The following is an 18,716-nucleotide window of genomic DNA, read 5'->3' on the forward strand; positions in this document are numbered from 1 at the left end:
CCCCCACTGCTCTCTACCAGGAGAGGGCTGGGGTAAGAATCCACACCCTCCACCCCCAAACCTCCACCCAGGAGATCCCGTATGCTTTCCTCCCAGTTGGGAATTCCTCCTCAGCTCCCAACACAGGTCTTCTCCAGGGCTCTGGGCTAGATTGCTTAAGATGGGGAGGAAGAAGGCCACCTGGGCGCACTGAGACATCTAGGAAAAACAAGTTCTATGGACGTTGCCCTTCCATCCCGCCTCTTTCTCTCCCACGTCTCCCTGTCCCCTCAAGGCCAAGCCTAGACAGGACTCCATCATGTCTGGGGAGGGAGAGGAGTGGGAGGTGCCAGCCGCTCCCTTGGCTGCTGGCTGAACTCACCTTCTTCCTTACCCCACTCCCACTCCTGGGCTGCTGAGGAAGCCAAAGAAAAATGAGAGCAGTATTCCTTCCCACAAACCCACAGCCTCAAGCCCAGATTGGCTCCTGGGCCTGTAGCTACTTGCAAGGCTATTTACCAGAGACCTGAGGGGTGCCCAGCCTTCCCTCAACCCTACCCTCCTCTCACTGAAACCTTAGGTCTCCAATAGGAAGAGGAACCCGTCTTTAAGGACTTGGAGGGGCTGGTCTGGATCTTAGGCAGTGAGGTACTACCCCAAAACCCAGGGACCCATTAAACCTCCAGGCTTCCGGGGACAGACCCTGCACAGCCTGTTCAGCCCCAGAACAGTTCCTGGCACATAATGGAGAAGTGATGAATAATTGGTGATTGAAAGCCCCAGAAATGAGCTGCTGTGTATCAGTCTGTTTTGAAGCCCTGCCTGAAAACAGGTTTCAGGCTAAACTCGAGACTGATTCCCAGCGAAGCCACTTCATTCATGCATTGAACATCTGCTATAACATGTATGTGTGTGTATATGTAGCATGTATGTAACATGTCCTGTGAGAGCTAGACTCATAACGTGTCCTGTGAGAGCTAGACTCATAACGTGTCCTGTGTGAGCTAGACTCATTCGTTGGATGAATGAAAGCTGCACGACCTTAAACATGACTTTTCTGTTTCTCAGTTTTCTCCTCTAAAAAGTGGAAGAGATAATACTTCATCATAAAGCTGTGTAAAAATAGTCACAAGTAGGTGCTTTTTAAGTGGTGGGTGATATCACTGTGGCTGTAAACGTTGAGGTGTGGTGGACAGCTAATAGGCTCAGGATAGCAGAGCTGGAGGGCAGGGCAGACCAGGGCTGCTCCGGACTTTTGGGAAAGGCCACCCAAATTCCCAGCAGTTGGGCCCAACTCTCACAGAGCTGCAGAGAGGTGGAGGGAGGGAGGCTGCTGACTTTTCTAGTGAATGACGTGCTTCCAGCAAACCATCCCTGTTGCTCCTCACTACCCCCCAGCGTTGCTCCGGACCGCCGCCTGCGACTCACAACTAACCTCTCCACGAGCAAGACCCGGCAGCACAGCGTCCACACTTCCCTCCGCGGGGCCTCTGCTGCCCCCTAGGCTCCGGTCCTGCTGCCGTCCCTTCCTTCTTCCCAACGCCACCCCGAAGCTGTGAACCCTGAAATCCCCGAGTTTTGCTGTCTTGTAAATATCCCTGCTTTTCCTTGGGAAGCCACCTCTGCGCCTTCGCGTGGCCTGGCAAGAGGGCAGGCTAAGCCGGAGAGGGGACTTGCGGCTCCACGGTCTCCCCTCTTGTCGCCTCCCGCTCCCCAACCTCCCTCCAAATCGCCATGGCCTGACGCCGGCCGGCCGGGCCGTTCGTCCGCCGCACCAGGCGGACACCCTCCCGTGTGGCCCCCGCCCCGCCCCCGGCCTCCCCCGGCGCCCCCGCCCCCGCCCGCTGTCTCACACCCCCTACCCTCCCCCACCCACGCGGTCCCCGCGTGGCCGCGGGAACCCTGGGAGGTGTAGTTACCGGCCGCTCTCGGCAGGAGCGTGGCTACCAGGGCCTGAGTGCCTTCCCAAATGATGCGTGTCCCTCTGTCACCACGTGTGTCGTCAGACCCTCTGACCCTCGCCGTGGTCGAGCCCAAGAGCGCCAGAGAAGCAGGGCAGTGGGTTGGGTGCTGGAGGCCGGCGGTTTCCAGCGAGGGCTCGTTCGCTGTAGGGCCTTGGACAAGTCCTGTGACCTCGGCCAGAGTCCTCTTGTAGGACTGAGAGGGAGGATGCGGGCTCAGGACGCGTCCTCAATAAAGAGGCGCGGTTGCTGTCTATGACACTGGCCTAGCAGCGTTACCAAAGGCGCTTCAGTCCCTAGAAGCACGGATGGTCCCAGGGCCAGGACCTGTGGACCCCCACCCCCCATCAGGCCCACAAGTTACTCCCACATGTATTTGGGCCAGCAGCTCAGGTGGCCCTCCCTGTCCCATCCAAGTTCCCCTCATTGCCTCTGGCCACCACAAACACACTTGACATCTACTCAGAAATATCGACATTTATTTCTCAACATTTTTATAATTTTTTACAAATTGAATAAACGGAATGAAGGGGAGCATGTGGGACCCCAGCCCAGGCCTCAGGGCTCCTCTTGAGAGGTGACAGTATGAAAACTCTCCTCACCCACAACTCCTAGCTGCTGTCCTAACCTCTCCAACCCTACCCAAGAGTGAGGTGGGGGCTTTCTGAGAACGTGGGGTTCCCCTCTAGAGGGGACTCCGGGCATCTTGTCTCAGGCCCTGAACTGGGTCAGGTTGGGGGCTAGTGTGGGCCTGGAGGTAGTGCCGCCGTCTCCGCTTCTCCTGCCTGCTAGCCAGCTGCCGCAGTTGTTTCCGAATGGCCCACAGCACCAGGTACACTTCCCGCAGCATCTCAGCCTCCGGCGACTCCAAAGGGGACTTGGTTCTCACTTTGGAGGTAATTGAGGTAGAACTCATAGAAGACTATGAAAGAGACAGAGATGTGCACATGTAAATAGCTTGGTCTAGGGAGAAACCGCGAGTGGAACTACCTGCAGATAAGCAGCAAAGGCTTGTCTAATTTCACCTCCTCCATCAGGCCTCAGCTCAGGCACTGCCTCCTCCAGGAAGCCTTCCCAGGCTGTCTGTACTATTATGTTTGCCCCATCACACCACATTTCACACACTATTTGTTCTGTGGACTTGTCTGTTTTTAACACTAAAATGCAAGCTCCTGGAAGACAGGGACCACATCTGACCCACCTTTGAGTCCCCACTAGGGTTTCGTGGAGAATGTGTTCAAATGAAGGACAGAATGACATCCCGACCTCTGTCTCCAGCCCAGAGCTCTCTCCTGACCTCCAGGCCTGTATATCCCACTGCCTCCTACTGACATCTTAACTCGTCTTGTCCCAATGCCCGAGACTCATCACTTTCTCCCCTAAGTCTGCTCCTGCTCCTTCATTCTCCTCCCGGTGAACGGCTCTAGCCTGCTCTGACTTCCATCTCTCCCTCTCCTCTCATTGTTGGCCAATCAACCACCTGGTGCAATTATACCTCTTAAATATCGTTCCCGTCTATCAACTGTTCTACCTGATGGCTCTCCCTCAGTCCAGAACATCCTTCTCTCTCAGCCTGGACTGCAACCCCTCCAATGAATCTTCTTGCCTCTCCTCCTGTTCCCTTCTGAGCCTCCTCCACAGGGCAGCCAGGTGAACTTTTAGAAATTACTATTAATGCAGTAATACTTTGGTCAAGGCCAAAATAAGTTAATTTGGTAGTGATCTAGACATTTCCCTTTTTTTAATTAAAATTTTGACTTTGAGATAATTGTAGATTCACATGTAGTTGTGAGAAATAATAGGGTTCCTTGTATACTCTTTACCCAGTTTCCCCCAATAGTAAAGTCTTGTAAAACTCTAGTAAAATATCAGTCAAGATACTGACATCAATTCAATCCACTGATGTTATTGCTCAGTTTTACTTGCAATCACTTGTGTGTGGGGGTGGGATTCTACCCAATTTTATATCATATGTGTAGGTTCATGTAACCAACTACATAGTCAAGATACCGGAGATTTCCATCATCACAGGGATTCTTCATGTTGCCCTTTTAGAACCAACCGTCCTCCCCCTTCCCTCTCACCCTTCCCCTTCCCCCTGTAGCCCCTGGCAACCACTAAACCACTGATAGGGTCTCCATTTCTATAATTTTGTTATTTCAAGAATGGTGTATAATATAAATGGAACCCTACAGTATAGAACCTTTTGGGATCAGTTGTCGTCACTCAGCATAATTCCCTTGAGACCCATCCAAGTTGTTGCCTGTATCAATAGTTTGTTCCTTTTTACAGCTAAGAAGTATTCCATGGTACGGATATACCACAGTTTAACCAATCACCCAGGGTTGGTTTTGGTTATTATGAATAAAGCTGCTATGAACATTGACGTACAGATTTTTGTGTAAACATAAAATTCCACTTATCTGAGATAAATGCCCAAGAGTACTATTACTGAGTCATAGAATAATGGCACGTTTAGTTGTACAAGAAACTAGCAAACTGTTTTTGAGTGGCTGTACCATCTTACATGCCACCCCACTCACCCCCACCCCCCACCGCCTGCCGGCATTGTATGAGTGCAGGTGAGCTTTCGACATCAAAATCTGATTGTGTCACTCCTCCACTCAAATGTCTGCGAGGGCTCCCACTGCTCTTGGCGTCAAATCCAAACTCCACAACTGGCCACCCAGCCTGCCTCGTACGAGCTGGCGCCCGGCTCCAGTATGGCTCTACTCCCACCCATACAACTTGGGCCAGCCCTCCACACACCTGTTATTCTGTCTTCATGGCATCCTCTTCCCACTCCCTCCACCTCCCCCTACCGCCCTCTCCCCCCACCCCACCCCCCACCCAAGCCAGGCTAAATCCTTCAGGTCTCAGCTTGACCCTCTCTTCTGTTAGGAAGGCCTTCCTTGACTGCCTGTGTCTGGATGAAGTGCCTCTCCCTGGGGCTCCCTCCTGTACCTCCCGTGTCACGGCCCTGTGATACTGAGCCAACAATGCCTATGATTTTGTCTGTAGACCCCCCAGTCTGGGTAAATCTTGTTCACTGTGTATCCTCGGTGCCTGCCTCAGGGCCTGGCCCTTAGTGGAGGCACAGGAAATAAATACTGAACACGCGAATGGAGGGAGGAATGGGTCCTGCGGGATGGGGGAGAGTGGGAGGCTGTGAGGACAAGGGGGACATGGTGCTGACCTTCCAGCTGCACATTTGCCAGCCGGACTGCAGAGCCGAGACCATGAGCGTGGAGACAGACTTGACGGCCGTCTGGGGCAGCTGCAGCAGGGATCGGCCCCCACGGCCCCCCTTCACCTCAGCCCCATCTGTCACCTTAGCCAACATGCAGGGATCGGCCACCTTGGGGCACTCATGTGTCTTGAAGACCTCCGCCTCTTTGGAGGGTTCAACCAACTTGAAAGTCTCAACCACCTTGGAAGTCTTCTCCACCTTCAACACATTTTTCTTGGAGTCAGGGTGTTCCAAGATGGTTGTCTTAGCTTTGTGTTTCCAGAAGAAAACCTAAGAACCAAGACGGGGAGAGGAGAGACAGATGAGAGGGGCGGAGTGGAGACAACAGTCAGTAGATGGGAAGGCACAGAGGGGATGGGACAGTGAGTGTCCTGGCCTCCTCCCCAGCTGTCCTATCCCTCACCTCCTCCCTCCCTGTCCTGTTTGGCCACAGGAGGCCAGAAGGGGAGGGACACCAGGTGAGGGGGGATTTCCATGACCTAGAGGTCATTGACAAGCACCTCCCACCCAGTGTGTCATGAGGAAGGGGCAGTCTCTGACGCTTACCCAGCAAGTAATCTTTCGCCAAATCCATCGGAAGAACCTCATGACCACAGTCATTTCTCTGGATACTCAAGCCCCAAAATAGGGGGCAGAACCAGCATTTGATACGGTAAGGGGTGGAGCGGGGGGACAGGCTGCAGGCCAGTGGCCGCCACCTAAGGGGTCTCTCGGGAGCTTCAAGCACAGCAGTGAAGAAAGAAATAGAGAATCCAGGGGGAAAGCCCCCCCTGACCACTCACCCTAGGGCTTTCCTCCCCTCCCTGGGACAGGGAGAGGAGTCAAAGTGGATGAGAACCTAGAGGGAGGGAGAGTTCTAGGCCATTGTGAGAGCCTGCCTGGCCCCAACCCCAACCCCCGAAGCCCTTGCAGGACCCCCAGAGCCAATCCCTGCACACTTGGGTGTCCTTCCCCCAGATCCAGGGAAGGGAAACTAGCATTTATCGAGCGCCTGGTACTCACTGGGCATTTCTCATGTATGATGTCACATATTCCTCACAGCTGCCCTTCAGGTAGGTATTATGGCAGTGCCATTTTGCCCACGAGGAAGCTGAGATTCAGAAAAACCAAAGAACCTGCCCAAAGTCATAAATCTAGGGAGCGACAGGGTGGGGAGTCCAACCCGGGTCAGTCTGCAGGGTCTGGCTCTCCACAGGTCCCCTTTAGTCTGGGGCCAGGGTCTTCCTGAGGCGGAGGCTGCTGCTTTCCCCTTCCCCGCTAGATGGGGTCCTTCTCCCTACCTGCCTCTTCCGCCTGCGACGGGAGCCCAGCCGAGGCTGTGAGGGAGGGGCCTGCTCACCCACAGGGCCCCGTCTTCAGCCAGCTGGGGGTGGAAGCCATGGAGGCCGGCCAGGCCTGGCGAGGGCACCGTGTGCCTGGGGAGCCTGGCCCACACCCAGCACTGAGACAAGGGACCCATTCAGGGCCCCCTGCCCCGCCCCCAAGCAGCCACCCGGATCCAGCCCGCAGAGGGGACACGCTGGGAAGGTGGGGGTGGATCCTGCACAATCACCAAAGGCCTTATTGTTTCCCTGTCCCCCCCGCCAGCACGTGGGCCGACGCCCCCCTCCCTCCACTCCCTCTGCCTTGCCTCGCCTGCCCCTTCCCAGGACCCAGGCCACTGGCTCTCTTCTCCTGCATCTCTTTCAACCACTCCATCTGGGCCACATTAGATGTCTCCAGTCTGAACAAGATCTCCCGGGGAGCCCACAGCCTCCGTCTTTCTCCCACAAGTGGAAATGGCCAGTACAGGCCCACCCTTGTCTAGACACAAGCAATGAGATGCCAACCTCCAGATTCAAGTTTCTTCGGATTTTTTAATTATAATTATTTTAATAACAACCTGAATCCCAGAACTTCCAGATACTGTCCATACTCCCTCGCCTGGAGTAGGAGAGGGGGCACTTCGAGGGAACAGAGTGGGGCTGGGGTGTCTGCCAGGGAGCCTCCAACTCGCCCAAGCCATCTGCTGCTGGGGGTCCCAGAACACTGACACCCAAGGAGGAAGGAGGGGGCTCCATCCAACACCCTGTCCCGAGGCCCTCCATCAAGGCCAGGGGATGCCCCAGCCCAGTCCCTGGGCACTATGGGGAGATAGAGGAAGGGTAGGGGGCCAGGCCAATTCTGAGCCTTCAACTCCCATCCTGGGAATCGGGGAGCATTAAAGCTGCATAGGAAGGGGGCAGCGGCTGGCACAAGGCCTGGCAGCTGTGGCAGCCCCCAAAGGCACATTGTGAGGGAAGGGAGGCTCAGACGGAGGGCCCATTGGGTGCCGGGGGCCCAAGCCGTGGGAGTCCCGAGGAGGGCAGCTGGGCCAGCTGCTCGGGGCTGGCCAGGGCACGCAGCAGTCCATTCTCCTGCTCCAGTGCGGCATTCCGCTCGGCCAGGTCCCGGATCTGCTCCTTCAGCACCTCCACCTCCTCTCGGACCGCAAACATGAGGTGGGACTTCACCAAGTCCTGGCGGCCCGGGGACAGGCAAAGCGTCAGGGGTCCCAGGCCACCCCAACCTTATCCCCTGTCCAGGGCCTGGAGGGGCTGGGTGTGAGAGATCCCCCTGCTCCCAGATGATGAGGGACCATTGGGGAAGCAAAGCAGGGAAAGGGCGGGGGGTGGGAGCAAGGATCCCGGAGAGAAGCAAGGTCAGGGCTCAAAGACAGAGATGGGGGCCAGGAGCCAGGCTAGGGACCAAGGGAAGTCAAGGATTCAGGTGGAGAGAGGAGGCGGTGGAGCACCCAAAGGAACCCAGCTGGGAGCAGGGTCGAGGAGATGGGAGGGGCTCAGTATTCCCCAATAATGAAGACAGCAGGGGTGAAGCAGCGGGCCGGCTATAGGAGACAGGGGTCTGGGCACCAGCAAATGAGCTGGGACCTCCTGGGACCCAGGATGGCTTCTCTTACCATGGCTTGTTCGATCTTGTTGTCAATGCCAACCAGGCTTCCGGAGCCACTGGAGAGACACAGGGAGACGAGAGGTGAGGAAGAGGAGCAGGTGCCAAGCCAGTGTCTGGACAGCCCGGCCGGCTCCTTCCAGGTACTCCTCAGAGCAGGCTCTGGCCTCCTCCACAAGCCCCATCCACGGCAGCCTCCCGCCCACACCCTGCCTGTACCTGTGACAGTAGAGAATGAGGGAGAGAAGGGTTTTGTCCATCCCCCGGCGGGGTGAGGGCCGCTGCCCAGGCCCCCCAAGACCCCGGTGGGGTAGGGGTCCAGATGCCCCTCGGATGGGGGATGCTCCCCTAGGGGAGCAAGGAGAGGAGACACAGCCCCTTTTCCGGGGAGGGCCTGGAGCCATCCCCACTACTCGGGTCTCATATGATGACACCAGGGACTTGACAGAGACCCCTGGCTGGGCCATCTCCAAGGGGAAAGGGTCTTAAGGCCCCCCCAAAGGGAGAGGGCTGTATCAGAAGGACTGCCTGGGGGGCTCAGAGCCCCCCGGGCAGAGCGGGGTCTGGCTGGTGCCAGGCAGGCAGAGAGGAGACAGTGCCTAGGGGGTGCTGGCCTGAAAGATATACACCGCCCCCCAGGGCAAAGCCTGGCTGCTATTGGTTCCTCAGGGACACAGGGACCCCCTCCCGCCGGCTCCACGGTGGGCGGGAATTCCCAGACACGGTCAGTGCCAGTGTCCCCTTCTCACCCTGGCACCAATCCCAGAGCGGAGAGGAGGGGGCCAGCTGAGGGAAGTCAGCTGGTGGGTTGGGTCAGGGGAGGGGCTGTGGGGCCAGAGGCCTGGGTGGGGAGGGGTGTGAAGGGTGAGGGAGAGCCTGGCCCTGAGAGGCCTCTCCACACCTCTGACCCCATCCTGCCTCCTCTGGACTAACACAGGCCTCCCTCAAGGCCTCAGTTCCTCTCAGCTAGGAGCTCAGAGAGGGAGTGGAGGTGACGGGGTGATGTGCTTGTGGTCTTCCTTGGGTGGTCAGCACCCCCCAAAACACAAAGCCCACATCATGGGTAACCCCTGGGGCCTTGCCAGAGGATTCCCCACCTCGCATGGTGAGAGCGAGGAGGAATGGGAAAGGTTACCATGGCAATGGAAACAGAGCCCAGAGCCCTGAAAAACAAGTATAGCCTATGAACCTGGGACCTGGCTCTGGGGTTCAGGGTCTTGGAGGGAGTGAAGGCTTGAGGAGAGGTGGGAAGGTGAGGCTGGAGGTGGGACACTGGGAATAGGAGCAGGGGCTTCCAAGACCCGTGGGAGCAGATGACAGAGAGGGGAGAGCAGGCCTGGCTGCAGTTTTTTAAGTGGCCACCAGAGGTCGACTCAGGCCTGGCTCAACCGTCCCCAGGGCCAGGCTCCAGGTCCCAGAACCTGGCTCTCCTTCAAGCATGTCTCTTGGTGGCCCAGGGCCTGCACAGGCCTTTGTACCCTGCCCTGTCCTCCAAGGCTCCCTCTCCCCACCACTCAGGCCCTAGGCTCCCGCCACTCATCTACCCCATGGGTCACGACCCAGCCCTGTGCAGTTTATGCCTCAACTGCCTCAGCCCCGGGGCCAGCCCTCCACCCATTACCTGCTGTGCTGTCGGATCACCAGTTCTGACCTCCACCCCCCCTGCTTCACCCCTCTCAGAGTAGTGGCCCCAACATGCTGCATCTGCACCCTTGTGCTCCCTTGTCAAGCCCTCTCTCCTGCTTGTCAGTTCCAACTTGCCTCCCTGTGGGGGGAATTAGCACTCAATTCAAGGTGACCCTTGGATGAGAACCTGCAGCCAGGAAGGGAGCACGAGGGAGCTAGGAATTTTCCACTTCCCGTCCAAGCTCTGGGTGCAGAAGGCGCCGACAGGTGGAGTAACCAAGGGGATGACCAGGCCTGAGAGAGCAGGACAGGGTGGGGAAGGGGAAGGATACCTGGGACTCTTGGGGTTGCGGGGAGAGGAAAAGTTTAAGAGCTCTCGGAGGGTGGGCCAGCCAGCTGGAAAGTCAAAGCAGTTTTCAAGCTATTTCAATCCGAGACACCTGGGTGGAGACTGGGCCACCACACACCCGCCCCCCCCCCACACACACACCCCAGTACACACAGACACACAAAGACCAAAGACGGGCAGATTCACAGGAATAGGAACACTGGCCTGGCTTGGCGGACACTCCAAGTAAAGACGGTAAAGATGCCAAGTAAGTTGTTCCGTTCTTGCCAGAAATAAAGGAATAATACAACAATAAACATTTGTTGGCTGACAGATGACTATCTCCTGTTTGTTTAGCGCTGGAGAGTTTTTGACAGCACTTTCCACTGTCACATTCTAACATTAACACTTCAAAAGACCAGAACTCTGGCAACCCAAGCCGTCCCTTTGAGAATCTCTGAGTGAGGGGTGGCGGGCTCTGTGCTAGAATTCCTGGGTCAGAAGGAGGAAGCTTGGGGTTGGCTGGGAGGGATCAGCCCTCAACACAAGCCCAAAAGGTGACTTGGTGTGAATTAGAATAAAATGCCCCCTTCTTCAAGACACTTATTGCCATCTTCCAGAAAACTGGCATGACTTCAAGGGGCGACAGTGACTTCAAATGTGAGTGGCGCCCCCTGGAGTTGTGCAGTGCACGATATGCACAACTGGGGACTGGCCCTGCAGGACTCTGGGTCCTGGAGCAAGGACAGCTGTAGAGGCTGGTCTTCCTTTTTTTGAAGGTCAAATGAAACAGCCTCAAAATGAGGATCAGATGAAGAAGCAGGCCATCTAGGAGAGGTGGGGAGGTTCTGATTCAGCGGACAAGGACCAGCACTGCTCCCTTGTTGTGTTTTGAGGAGCCCCCAGGGGCTGGGCCTGAGGCCAACAAAGTGGCATCCGGCTGCCCTGTCTACACTCCCTCCCGGATCTGTGGTGCCTTTGGGGCGGGGCCAGGCCAGGGAAGAGGGGAGGATGGCTCCTTGCCCAGATTGGGAGAGCTGTCCCTGCCTCTGTCCTGGAGAGAAAGGGCATCCTAGAGATGGCTGCCTCCTCCTCTTCTCTTGGGACACAGGCATCCCAGGAGGAGAGTGGAGAGAACGTGGCTTTGGAGTCAGACCCAGGTTCCGACCGCAGTCTTGCCACTTACTAGCTGGATGACCTTTAGGCAAGTCTCTAAAACCTTCCTCCTCTGAGTCTCAGTTTTTTCATCTGGAAAGTGGGGATCATGGGGCTGCTTTTAGGATTATGTGAGATAAGAGGCAGCACCTGACCCAAAGGAGGCACTGGATAAATAAATGTACTTTTTCTTTCCCAAGGTCCTGGAATTCATTCCGTATAATGCCTGAATCCCCAAAGCTGGCCATGCCCACACCATCCACCTATCCACTCGTCTATCCATCCATCCACCCATTCAGCCAGCCACTTATTTAAGTACCTCGCAAATGCCAGACCCTGTTGGGGGCACGAAGGTTCTTGCAACCCAGGAGCACGTGAAGACTTTAAATTCACCAGGCACCCTCTGTCCTTCCATCCCCAGATTCTAGGGTGGTCAGGCATCCTCAACTCACCATCTGGGATCCAGGCACCTGACACTCCAGCCCACTTTCCCTCTCAAAAAGGAGGTCTCGCGCCACTGGGACCCTGTCCTCTTGCCAGCTCTGGGAACACCAGAGAGGTGAGGTGGGGGCTACACACCCATTCCAGGGGGCCAAGGGGGTGACCCAACCCAAACTTGCTGGCCCAGCAGGGTGGGGCACAAGGGGCTGGGCTGGGCCTGAGCCCCAGAGGCTTGGAGCAGAGCTAGGTAAAGTGGAGGCTGGGAGCTGGACCGGTCAGACTGGGGTGTCTGAGCGGGTGGGACAGAGGGAGGGAGGGAGTGGACAAAGCCAAAAGAATAGAGTTGAGGAGGCTTCTGGAGGCAGAACTCTCTAAGGCAGAGAGAGGAGGAGGCTGGACTCTGAAATCAACAGGGGTAGGGGAGGGACGGGGAGCCCTAGTGCCAGGGAACCTCCCAAGTGGGAGGGGGAGAGGGTAGGAAGCACTGAGAATAGCAGCCATGGGGCAGGTGACTCTTGCGGCCCTGTGGACCTCAGACTTCACACATTCCTGAGGGCTGGGAGCCCAGAAGTGGCCCTTCCCAGCCCCGCTGTGCCCCTCATTCCCCACGCGCCCCCCACCACGCCCCTCACCCTCCATCCCATGGCTCCCAGCCACCCCTTGTCTTTCCCCTCTAGCTCCCTGGTCTCCCCAAGGCCTCAGGCCCTTTTCTTTGGTGGGACTCAGTCCGATTCTGGGGAGCGGTGCCTTGTGAGGGGAGGCAGGAAAGAGCGACCCCCTCTGGAACGGGTCCCCCCAGCACCCACTCACTCAGGGCTAAGCCCCGCCCCTTATTTCCTTCCAAACAGGAAGTCCCTCCCCTAGGGCCTCAAACAGGAAGTCCCACTCCTCCCTCCAAAATAAAAGTGGCGACTCCCCAACCCTTGTGGGTTCGTTATCAGTCCACCGCCAGAAGGGAGCAGCCTGGCTATCGGAGTGGAGATTTCGTTCCTCCCTTTTCAGCGTGCTGACTTTCCTATGTTGAAACCTGGCCCTCGAAACAGGAAGTTCTGCCCACCATGCACCAAACTCAATGGGACCTTCTTCCCTGAAGGGCCCACCCCAGCATCTCCTGCACCCCACATCCATCCTCTCCACGGCTTTGGCCTGGCCGCGGGGGCGCTCAGCCCCGGCGGTGTATCTGGTGCAGAGAACAGAACCTCAGGGACATGCTTTCTTGGTAATAGAGGTCTTAGGATCCTCAAGTAAGTCCACAGGGACTGTAAGGATGTTACTGCTAAAGGCAAGTCCCATTCCCCTCGTTAGGGAGAGGGAGATGGGAACAGGGAGGAGACTGACTCCCTATTCTCGACCCCAGCACATTTGCCAGTAAATTCTTAGAGTTGGCCAGATGATCGCTAAATCTGCAAAAGCTCTGGAATTTGACAACAATGACTCCCTTCAAACTCTAAAAAAGTCTATGATTTGACAATCCTAAGCCAGGGAGTCCCACCCAGCTCTTTCCAGAGAGAGGGAGTGGGTCCCAAATCAGCTTTGCCCAGTGGTTATGCCCAGGCCAGTTTTCTCTGTTTAAGAGGTCCTCTCCCAGCTCACCTTGGAGGAAGGACACCTACCAGGCAGTTGCATGCAGCTATCCCAGGTGCTGGGGGCACGGGGGAGCCGGAGCCCACCTACCTATCATCGTCGCTGTCCAGGTGGCCACTGATGGCCAACATGGAGCGGGCCAAGCTGAGGCTCTGGGCTGCCGCTGCTCCAAAGGGGTCTGAAGACTTGTGAACCAGACTGGCATCAGGAAAGAAGTAGAGGGCTGGGGAGCTGGGGCGAGAGTCGAGTGGGGGCACCTGGAGGCAGAGAGGTAGGAACCATTATGGCGAGCAAGAAAAAGAAACCAGCCACCTTACAACTTGCCTGGTAGTCTTCCTCCCTCCTCCTCTCTCCCCACACACCCTCTCTCTCTTCCGAGGACCCAGGAGTCCTGCCCCCCCAACGGCCCCTCTCTCCTCCAGCTCTGGGGAAGGCACTGGGCAGGTACTAGAGGCAAGGAAAACAGTGGCTCACGGGGTATCAGAGAGGGGCTCTGGTCTGCACTCCAGCATCTTCTGCCAGCTGAACCAGGACCCCTAATCAGAGGCTAGTCAGAGAGTGTCTGCCTTCTGTCACTTGGCTTCTTAAAGCAAGTCAAATGTCACTTCCTCAGAGAGGCATTTCCCCATCATTCTAGTAGTGGATTCCCCCGAACTGTTCTATTTTTTTATAGCACCTAATATTATAGGAAATTAAAGTATTTTTGCCTCTCCGCTGCTAGAAGGTAAGCTCCAGAGGGCAGAGCTTAGTTTATTCAATAGCTATTTGTAGAATGAATGAATCCTCAGAAACTGGTCCTCCACGCCCCCCACCCCCCCACCTCCCATTCTAGCCTCTCCTCTCAAACTTCTCGGTCTCAGGTGAAGTTCTGCTCCTGCGCTTGCTCCCTCCTTGGGGGTGGGGGGGAGTGGTTGCAGAGATGGGGGGAGGCGGAGCCTGGGTGTGGACCCACACAGTCCAACAGGCGCTGGGGGTGGCTGCAAAAGGGCGGGGGCCACAGGAACAAGACGCCTCTGTGAGGCCCCAGGAGGCCCCAGCTTCTCGGAAAAGCCAAGAACTGAGTCCAGGGTGGTTAAAGGGACAGAGCAGAGGAAGGGGGCCCAGGTGGCATGGGGGAGTGTGGAAGGGAGACGGACTTCTGGGCAGGGAAGCAGCAGCACAGATGCAGGCACACAGGAAGGGATCAGGATGCAGGGGAAGCAAAGGGGCTGGGGGCACTGAAGGGAGAGGGGCAGGGTCAGCGGGCCCAAGGGAAGCTCAGGCAGGGGTTAAGGACAGACAGAGGCTGGGGCAAAGGGGGCCTGCTTTGGAAGAGTGTGGGGACAGGGACCAGTAAAGGAAACAGCGTCTTCTCCCCTGGGGTAGGAACTGAATGAAAGAGCTCAAAAAAAAACTCAAGAAAAGTAGGGGTGAGGGGAGCACGAGAGATGTGAGCTTGCGGCCAGAAGGGGTGGGGGGAGCCAGTCCTGACCGGTCCTGACAGGGCCCAGACACCCAGTCTCAGGCTATTTTTATACTGTGGTCTGTGCCCAAGGCCAGGAAGGGGAAAAGCTCTCATCCTCACACTCCCTGACTTTCCTCCTGCAGCTCAAGGTGTTATTTTCTCCTTCAGGACAGACACATCCAACCCCCACATTCCTCGCTGCCCACCCCCCACCCCAGGGACCCAGGCATCCTGCCCCCCAGCCCAGACTTGTTCCTCTTTTGGAGACAGGAAGCAGAGAGAGCAAAGGATTTAACTCTTTCTCAGCTGCTTCCCGCCTCTCCCACTCCATGGTGGCCACCTCTAGTTATCGATCCTGGAGAGGCCCAGATGCAGGGAACTGAGACAGACAACCGGGGGTGGAAAGGACATACCAGCAAGGCCCCCATCCTTGTAACGGGGCCCCCACCCAATTCCTCAGGTCCTCGGAAAAATTTGGCTTAAGACAAAGCTGAAGACGGGGCTGGGATGGGTGAGTAGTGGGAAAAAGAAGACCCCCACCTTCGGAATGGGGCTACAAAGGACAGACTTAGAACAGAATGCCTACTTGTTAACCCGCCCTGCCAACCTTGGCAGCTCCTCTCCCAGAGGCCCAACCACCCAGCCCTGCCTGAGGCCTCCACCCTCAACGCCTGAAGCCAGAAGGGGTGAGACCAAGACAGAAGGTGAAGGCCAGCATGGGGAGGCCACATCCCTGTGATGGAGAGATGGGACTAGGCTATATGGAGATGGCGACTTGGGCCAAAGGCAACAAATGACAGGCCAAAAAGAAAGAAAGAAGGTGCAGAATGTGGGGAAGAGGGAGCCTGAGAGAGAAAACAAAGGCAGTGAGAGGAGGAAGAATGGACTTCCAAGTGAGATGGCAGGAAGAAAAATGAGAGGCTATCTGATCTGACAGACAGGTGCTGATGAAGTGAGGAGAAAGTGGTATGGAGGTGGAGGCAAGGAGGCCCAGGCTGGAGGTTAGGCCAAGGCTGAGACGCACCACCCCTCAGGTGTCTCCCCCACTCTGGAACCCAGCTCTTACCTGCCCCATCTCCTCTGGAGCAACCAACTCCGTCCTCAGCCGCAGGGCTCCATCCTTCGTTCGGGACAGTGGAGGGGTCACGGCTGCTGAGCCCCCAGCCTCCATTTCCACCCTCAGGGAGGGCAGGGGCGTGGCGGCACGGGGCAGGCCCATGCTATCCCCAGTCCCAGGCTCTGGGGGGTGCTGCTGCGGTGGGGAGGCTGACATGGGGGGTGTCTCCCCCTTGGCCTTGCCAGGCACCGCCAGCTGGCCCAGCCCCCCAGTGAAGGAACGGGCCTGAGGTCCAGGGGAGGTGGGAGGCGGACGGAGCCAGGAGGTGGGGCCCTGAGACAGGCTTGGCTGTGGGGTAGGGGCGCCCAGGCCCAAGCTGGCCAGCTCCAACCTGGAATCCAAAGATCTGCCCCCGGTACCCCCCGAGGCCCCTCGAATTCCCTCCAGGAGCCTGCCAAAACTAGGGGGCTCCAGGTCTCTCTCGTAAACATCCACACACGTCCAACGGCCTCGGCGATAAGGCTCTCCCAGGCCGTGGGGCAGCTTCACCACCCGGAAACGGGAGGCTGGGGCCCCAGGCGGCGGGGAGCCATTCCGGGGGGTGCCCTTGCCCCCCGGCTCAGGGTTGGGCTCCCCGTTGGGCAGGCGGGGCGAGGGCCCGGTGGGGGCCGGCGGGGTAGGGGGATCTGGATCCCCTGGGCTCCCTGGGCCGTCGTAGTCCGTGGTGACGCTGGTGATTTGGAAACTACTCTTCTTCTTGCCCCCACTCATGGTCCTTGGGGCTCAGGACTAGGCCAAGGTGGGCAGGGGGGCAGTGGTGGATCTTCGAAGGGGCTCAGGCGCCCCTGGAACAGGGGGGCCACATGGCGGGTACATCAGGGCCCCTGGGGCCGTCTGGGTCCGACATGGCAGGAGGGCCTTGCGGGAACTGGGGGTGCCTGGTTGGTGAAGGGAGAACAGGGTAGGGGTGGTGGCGGCGGGGGGGGGGGGGGGGGGGGCCGGCAGGGGCAGGTTTTTCCTGCTGCTGTCGCTGCCGAACTCCAGAGCTGAGTTTGCAAACTGGAAAAAGAGAGAGAGTGTGTATGTGTGAGAAAGCAGTGGGCAGGCCACCTCCGGGGCTTCCTCTCTGGGGAGCAGGATGGGGGAGGAAGGGGAAACCGCCAGAGACCCAGAGACAAAGAGACAGGCAGAGACGACAGAGACCAGGGCAGAGGGGACGGATCCGAGCGCGCGCACAGAGCAGGAAGAGGCAGCCCAGACCCAAAGTTGGGCATTTCTCGCCTGGGATTCAAACTCACGGGACCGAGTCGTCCCAAGGGCAAGGGCTCCAGGGCCTGGGGGAACGGGGGTGAAGCAGCTCCTCGGCCTGGCCCGGCCACCGGGAGGCCTCTGCTGAGCCTCGAGGCCCGGCACCCCTGCTCCCCCATCCCTGGGGCAGGCCCTGCCCCTCCGGCCCAGCGCCCCGCCCAGCCCAGAGCCCTACCTCTCGGCTTCGGCCACCGAGCTGGGCCGGGGGTTCCGGCTGCCTAAGACGTCGGGCTGTCCTTTTCCTGGGGCCTCCCGGCCCCAGCAGCGCGGGGCGCGCAGGTGGCGACCAGAGGCTGTCCGGTCCTCTTCAGGGGCGGCACCTCGCCCCGCAAGGCATCTCCGTGAAAAGTTTGCCCTCCAGTAAAGAAGGAACCCCCGCCTCCTTGGTGGAGCCCAAGCGCGGCCTCTGAAGCCCCAAGGGTCTCCGGACCGATGCGGGAGGGGGCGGCCGCTCCTCCAGGTGGAGCCGCCTCGGTGGTCGGGGCGAGTGGGTCTCCCAAGTCTCCTCCCGCGTGGCCTTGCTGGGTCTCTCTCGGCTCCTCAGCTCCTCTCAGTTCTGTCTCTGTCTTTCTCTTTCTGGGCTGTTGACAACCCCCACACCAGGAAGTCCTGCCTCCTCGGGCCTGCTGACTGCTCCTCTCCTCCTCCTCCTTCCCCTCTTCCTCCGCCCCCTCTCCTCCTGGGGCTCCCGGCCAGCTGGCCCGGGGCCAGGCCTGCCACCGCCGCTGCTGGTGCAGTTGCTGCGGCTGCTGCGGCTCCTGGGGCCCCGACCGAGCTGCCTTAACCCCACACCTGCTGGGCCCTAGCCCAGCTTTTCCTCGGAGGGAGGGGCTGTGGAGGGCGGAGAGAAAGGGGAGGAGTTTGAGAGAGGCCAGGGATTCCCTTACTTGTAGGCGCTCGCTGCCATTGGCCTACAGACACCCAGGAGTGGGAAGGAACTTAGCCGGAGCTCTGCTGGGCGCCTGCCGCCCCGTAAGCGCCCGGTAAATGTTACGGTGCTGCTGCAGCTGTTAGTGTCATGTCTTCGCTGGTTCTCACAGTAACTGTACGAGGAAGGTTATTCTCCCCTGTCCTGATTTTAAAAAGTGGATTATTATGACAATTTTCAAACATGCCCCAAAGTAGAGTAGTGTCGACAGTTATCAACTCACAGCCAGTCTTGTTTCATCTGCCCCCCAATATCTTTTGTTGTTTTGTGCTGGAGTATTTGAATCACATCCCAGACATCATAGTATTCCCCTTCTTAGATGTGGAAATTGACACCCAGGAGGTTCAGAAAGGCTGTCAGTGGTGGTGCAGGGACATTTCATACAGTCAGAGGTGTTCTTGTCTGGCCCCCAAACAGAGAGACAATGAAGACACTCTCGAGAAGGTGCTGACTGGCACTTTCTTTCCAACCGCTGGTCACACATATGTATGTACACGCAGTCACCCAACACACATGTGGCTGAGGATAATGAACCCAGCTGGCCACCAGCATGGGCCCCTCCCTACCTCTCACCCTTCCTGCCTTTCCCATCCCGTCCCTCCCTCACTCTGGTGAGTCCACACACACTCATAAAGGGCCTACTATGTGCTTGGCATGAAAGAATAAACTGCCATTTTCTCTTTTTTGGCTCCCCCAACCAACATTCTAAAAGGAGTTATTTTAGCAA

General features: G+C 57.7%; 2 protein-coding genes across 3 annotated transcripts; both read right to left on the reverse strand.

The window, feature by feature from the left end:
- Window positions 1-2,399: 2,399 nt before the first annotated feature.
- Window positions 2,400-6,899, reverse strand: SPACDR (sperm acrosome developmental regulator). Its single transcript, XM_014797136.2, has 3 exons — window positions 5,737-6,899; window positions 5,137-5,460; window positions 2,400-2,862 (listed from the first exon to the last, which is right to left on the reverse strand). The coding sequence occupies exons 1-3, from the start codon at window positions 5,788-5,790 to the stop codon at window positions 2,626-2,628; spliced, it is 615 nt and encodes a 204-aa protein (XP_014652622.1). The 5' UTR covers window positions 5,791-6,899; the 3' UTR covers window positions 2,400-2,625.
- A 427-nt stretch (window positions 6,900-7,326) lies between these two features.
- On the reverse strand, window positions 7,327-17,866 carry TSC22D4 (TSC22 domain family member 4). Of its 2 annotated transcripts, none has more exons than XM_004442867.3 (5): window positions 17,237-17,866; window positions 15,763-16,812; window positions 13,343-13,509; window positions 8,129-8,177; window positions 7,327-7,688 (listed from the first exon to the last, which is right to left on the reverse strand). In XM_004442867.3, exons 2-5 carry the CDS (start codon window positions 16,522-16,524, stop codon window positions 7,479-7,481), a joined length of 1,188 nt encoding a protein of 395 aa, XP_004442924.1. In that variant the 5' UTR covers window positions 16,525-16,812; window positions 17,237-17,866; the 3' UTR covers window positions 7,327-7,478. The 2 variants fall into 2 exon arrangements, with proteins under 2 accessions (XP_004442924.1, XP_087273773.1); XM_087417647.1 differs by lacking the exon at window positions 17,237-17,866 and adding an exon at window positions 17,052-17,173.
- Between the last annotated feature and the right edge of the window lie 850 nt (window positions 17,867-18,716).

The sequence above is a fragment of the Ceratotherium simum genome, chromosome 26 (genome assembly GCF_057802395.1).
Source record: "Ceratotherium simum simum isolate JZ-2026a chromosome 26, ASM5780239v1, whole genome shotgun sequence".
Classification (NCBI taxonomy): Eukaryota; Metazoa; Chordata; class Mammalia; order Perissodactyla; family Rhinocerotidae; genus Ceratotherium; species Ceratotherium simum.

Bases quoted from the DNA above. Each gene is read 5' to 3' on its own strand.
- TSC22D4 (XM_004442867.3), bottom strand. From the start codon at position 16,524: ATGAGTGGGGGCAAGAAGAAGAGTAGTTTCCAAATCACCAGCGTCACC. The intron at 13,510-15,762 runs GTAAGAGCTGGG...CTCTGCCTCCAG, and splicing joins CTCCAGAGGAGATGGGGCAG to GTGCCCCCACTCGACTCTCG. The intron at 8,178-13,342 runs GTAGGTGGGCTC...GTGTCTCTCCAG, and splicing joins CTGGACAGCGACGATGATAG to TGGCTCCGGAAGCCTGGTTG.
- SPACDR (XM_014797136.2), bottom strand. From the start codon at position 5,790: ATGACTGTGGTCATGAGGTTCTTCCGATGGATTTGGCGAAAGATTACT. The intron at 5,461-5,736 runs GTAAGCGTCAGA...CTTGGTTCTTAG, and splicing joins GGCGAAAGATTACTTGCTGG to GTTTTCTTCTGGAAACACAA. The intron at 2,863-5,136 runs GTCAGCACCATG...TCTCTTTCATAG, and splicing joins GGCAAATGTGCAGCTGGAAG to TCTTCTATGAGTTCTACCTC.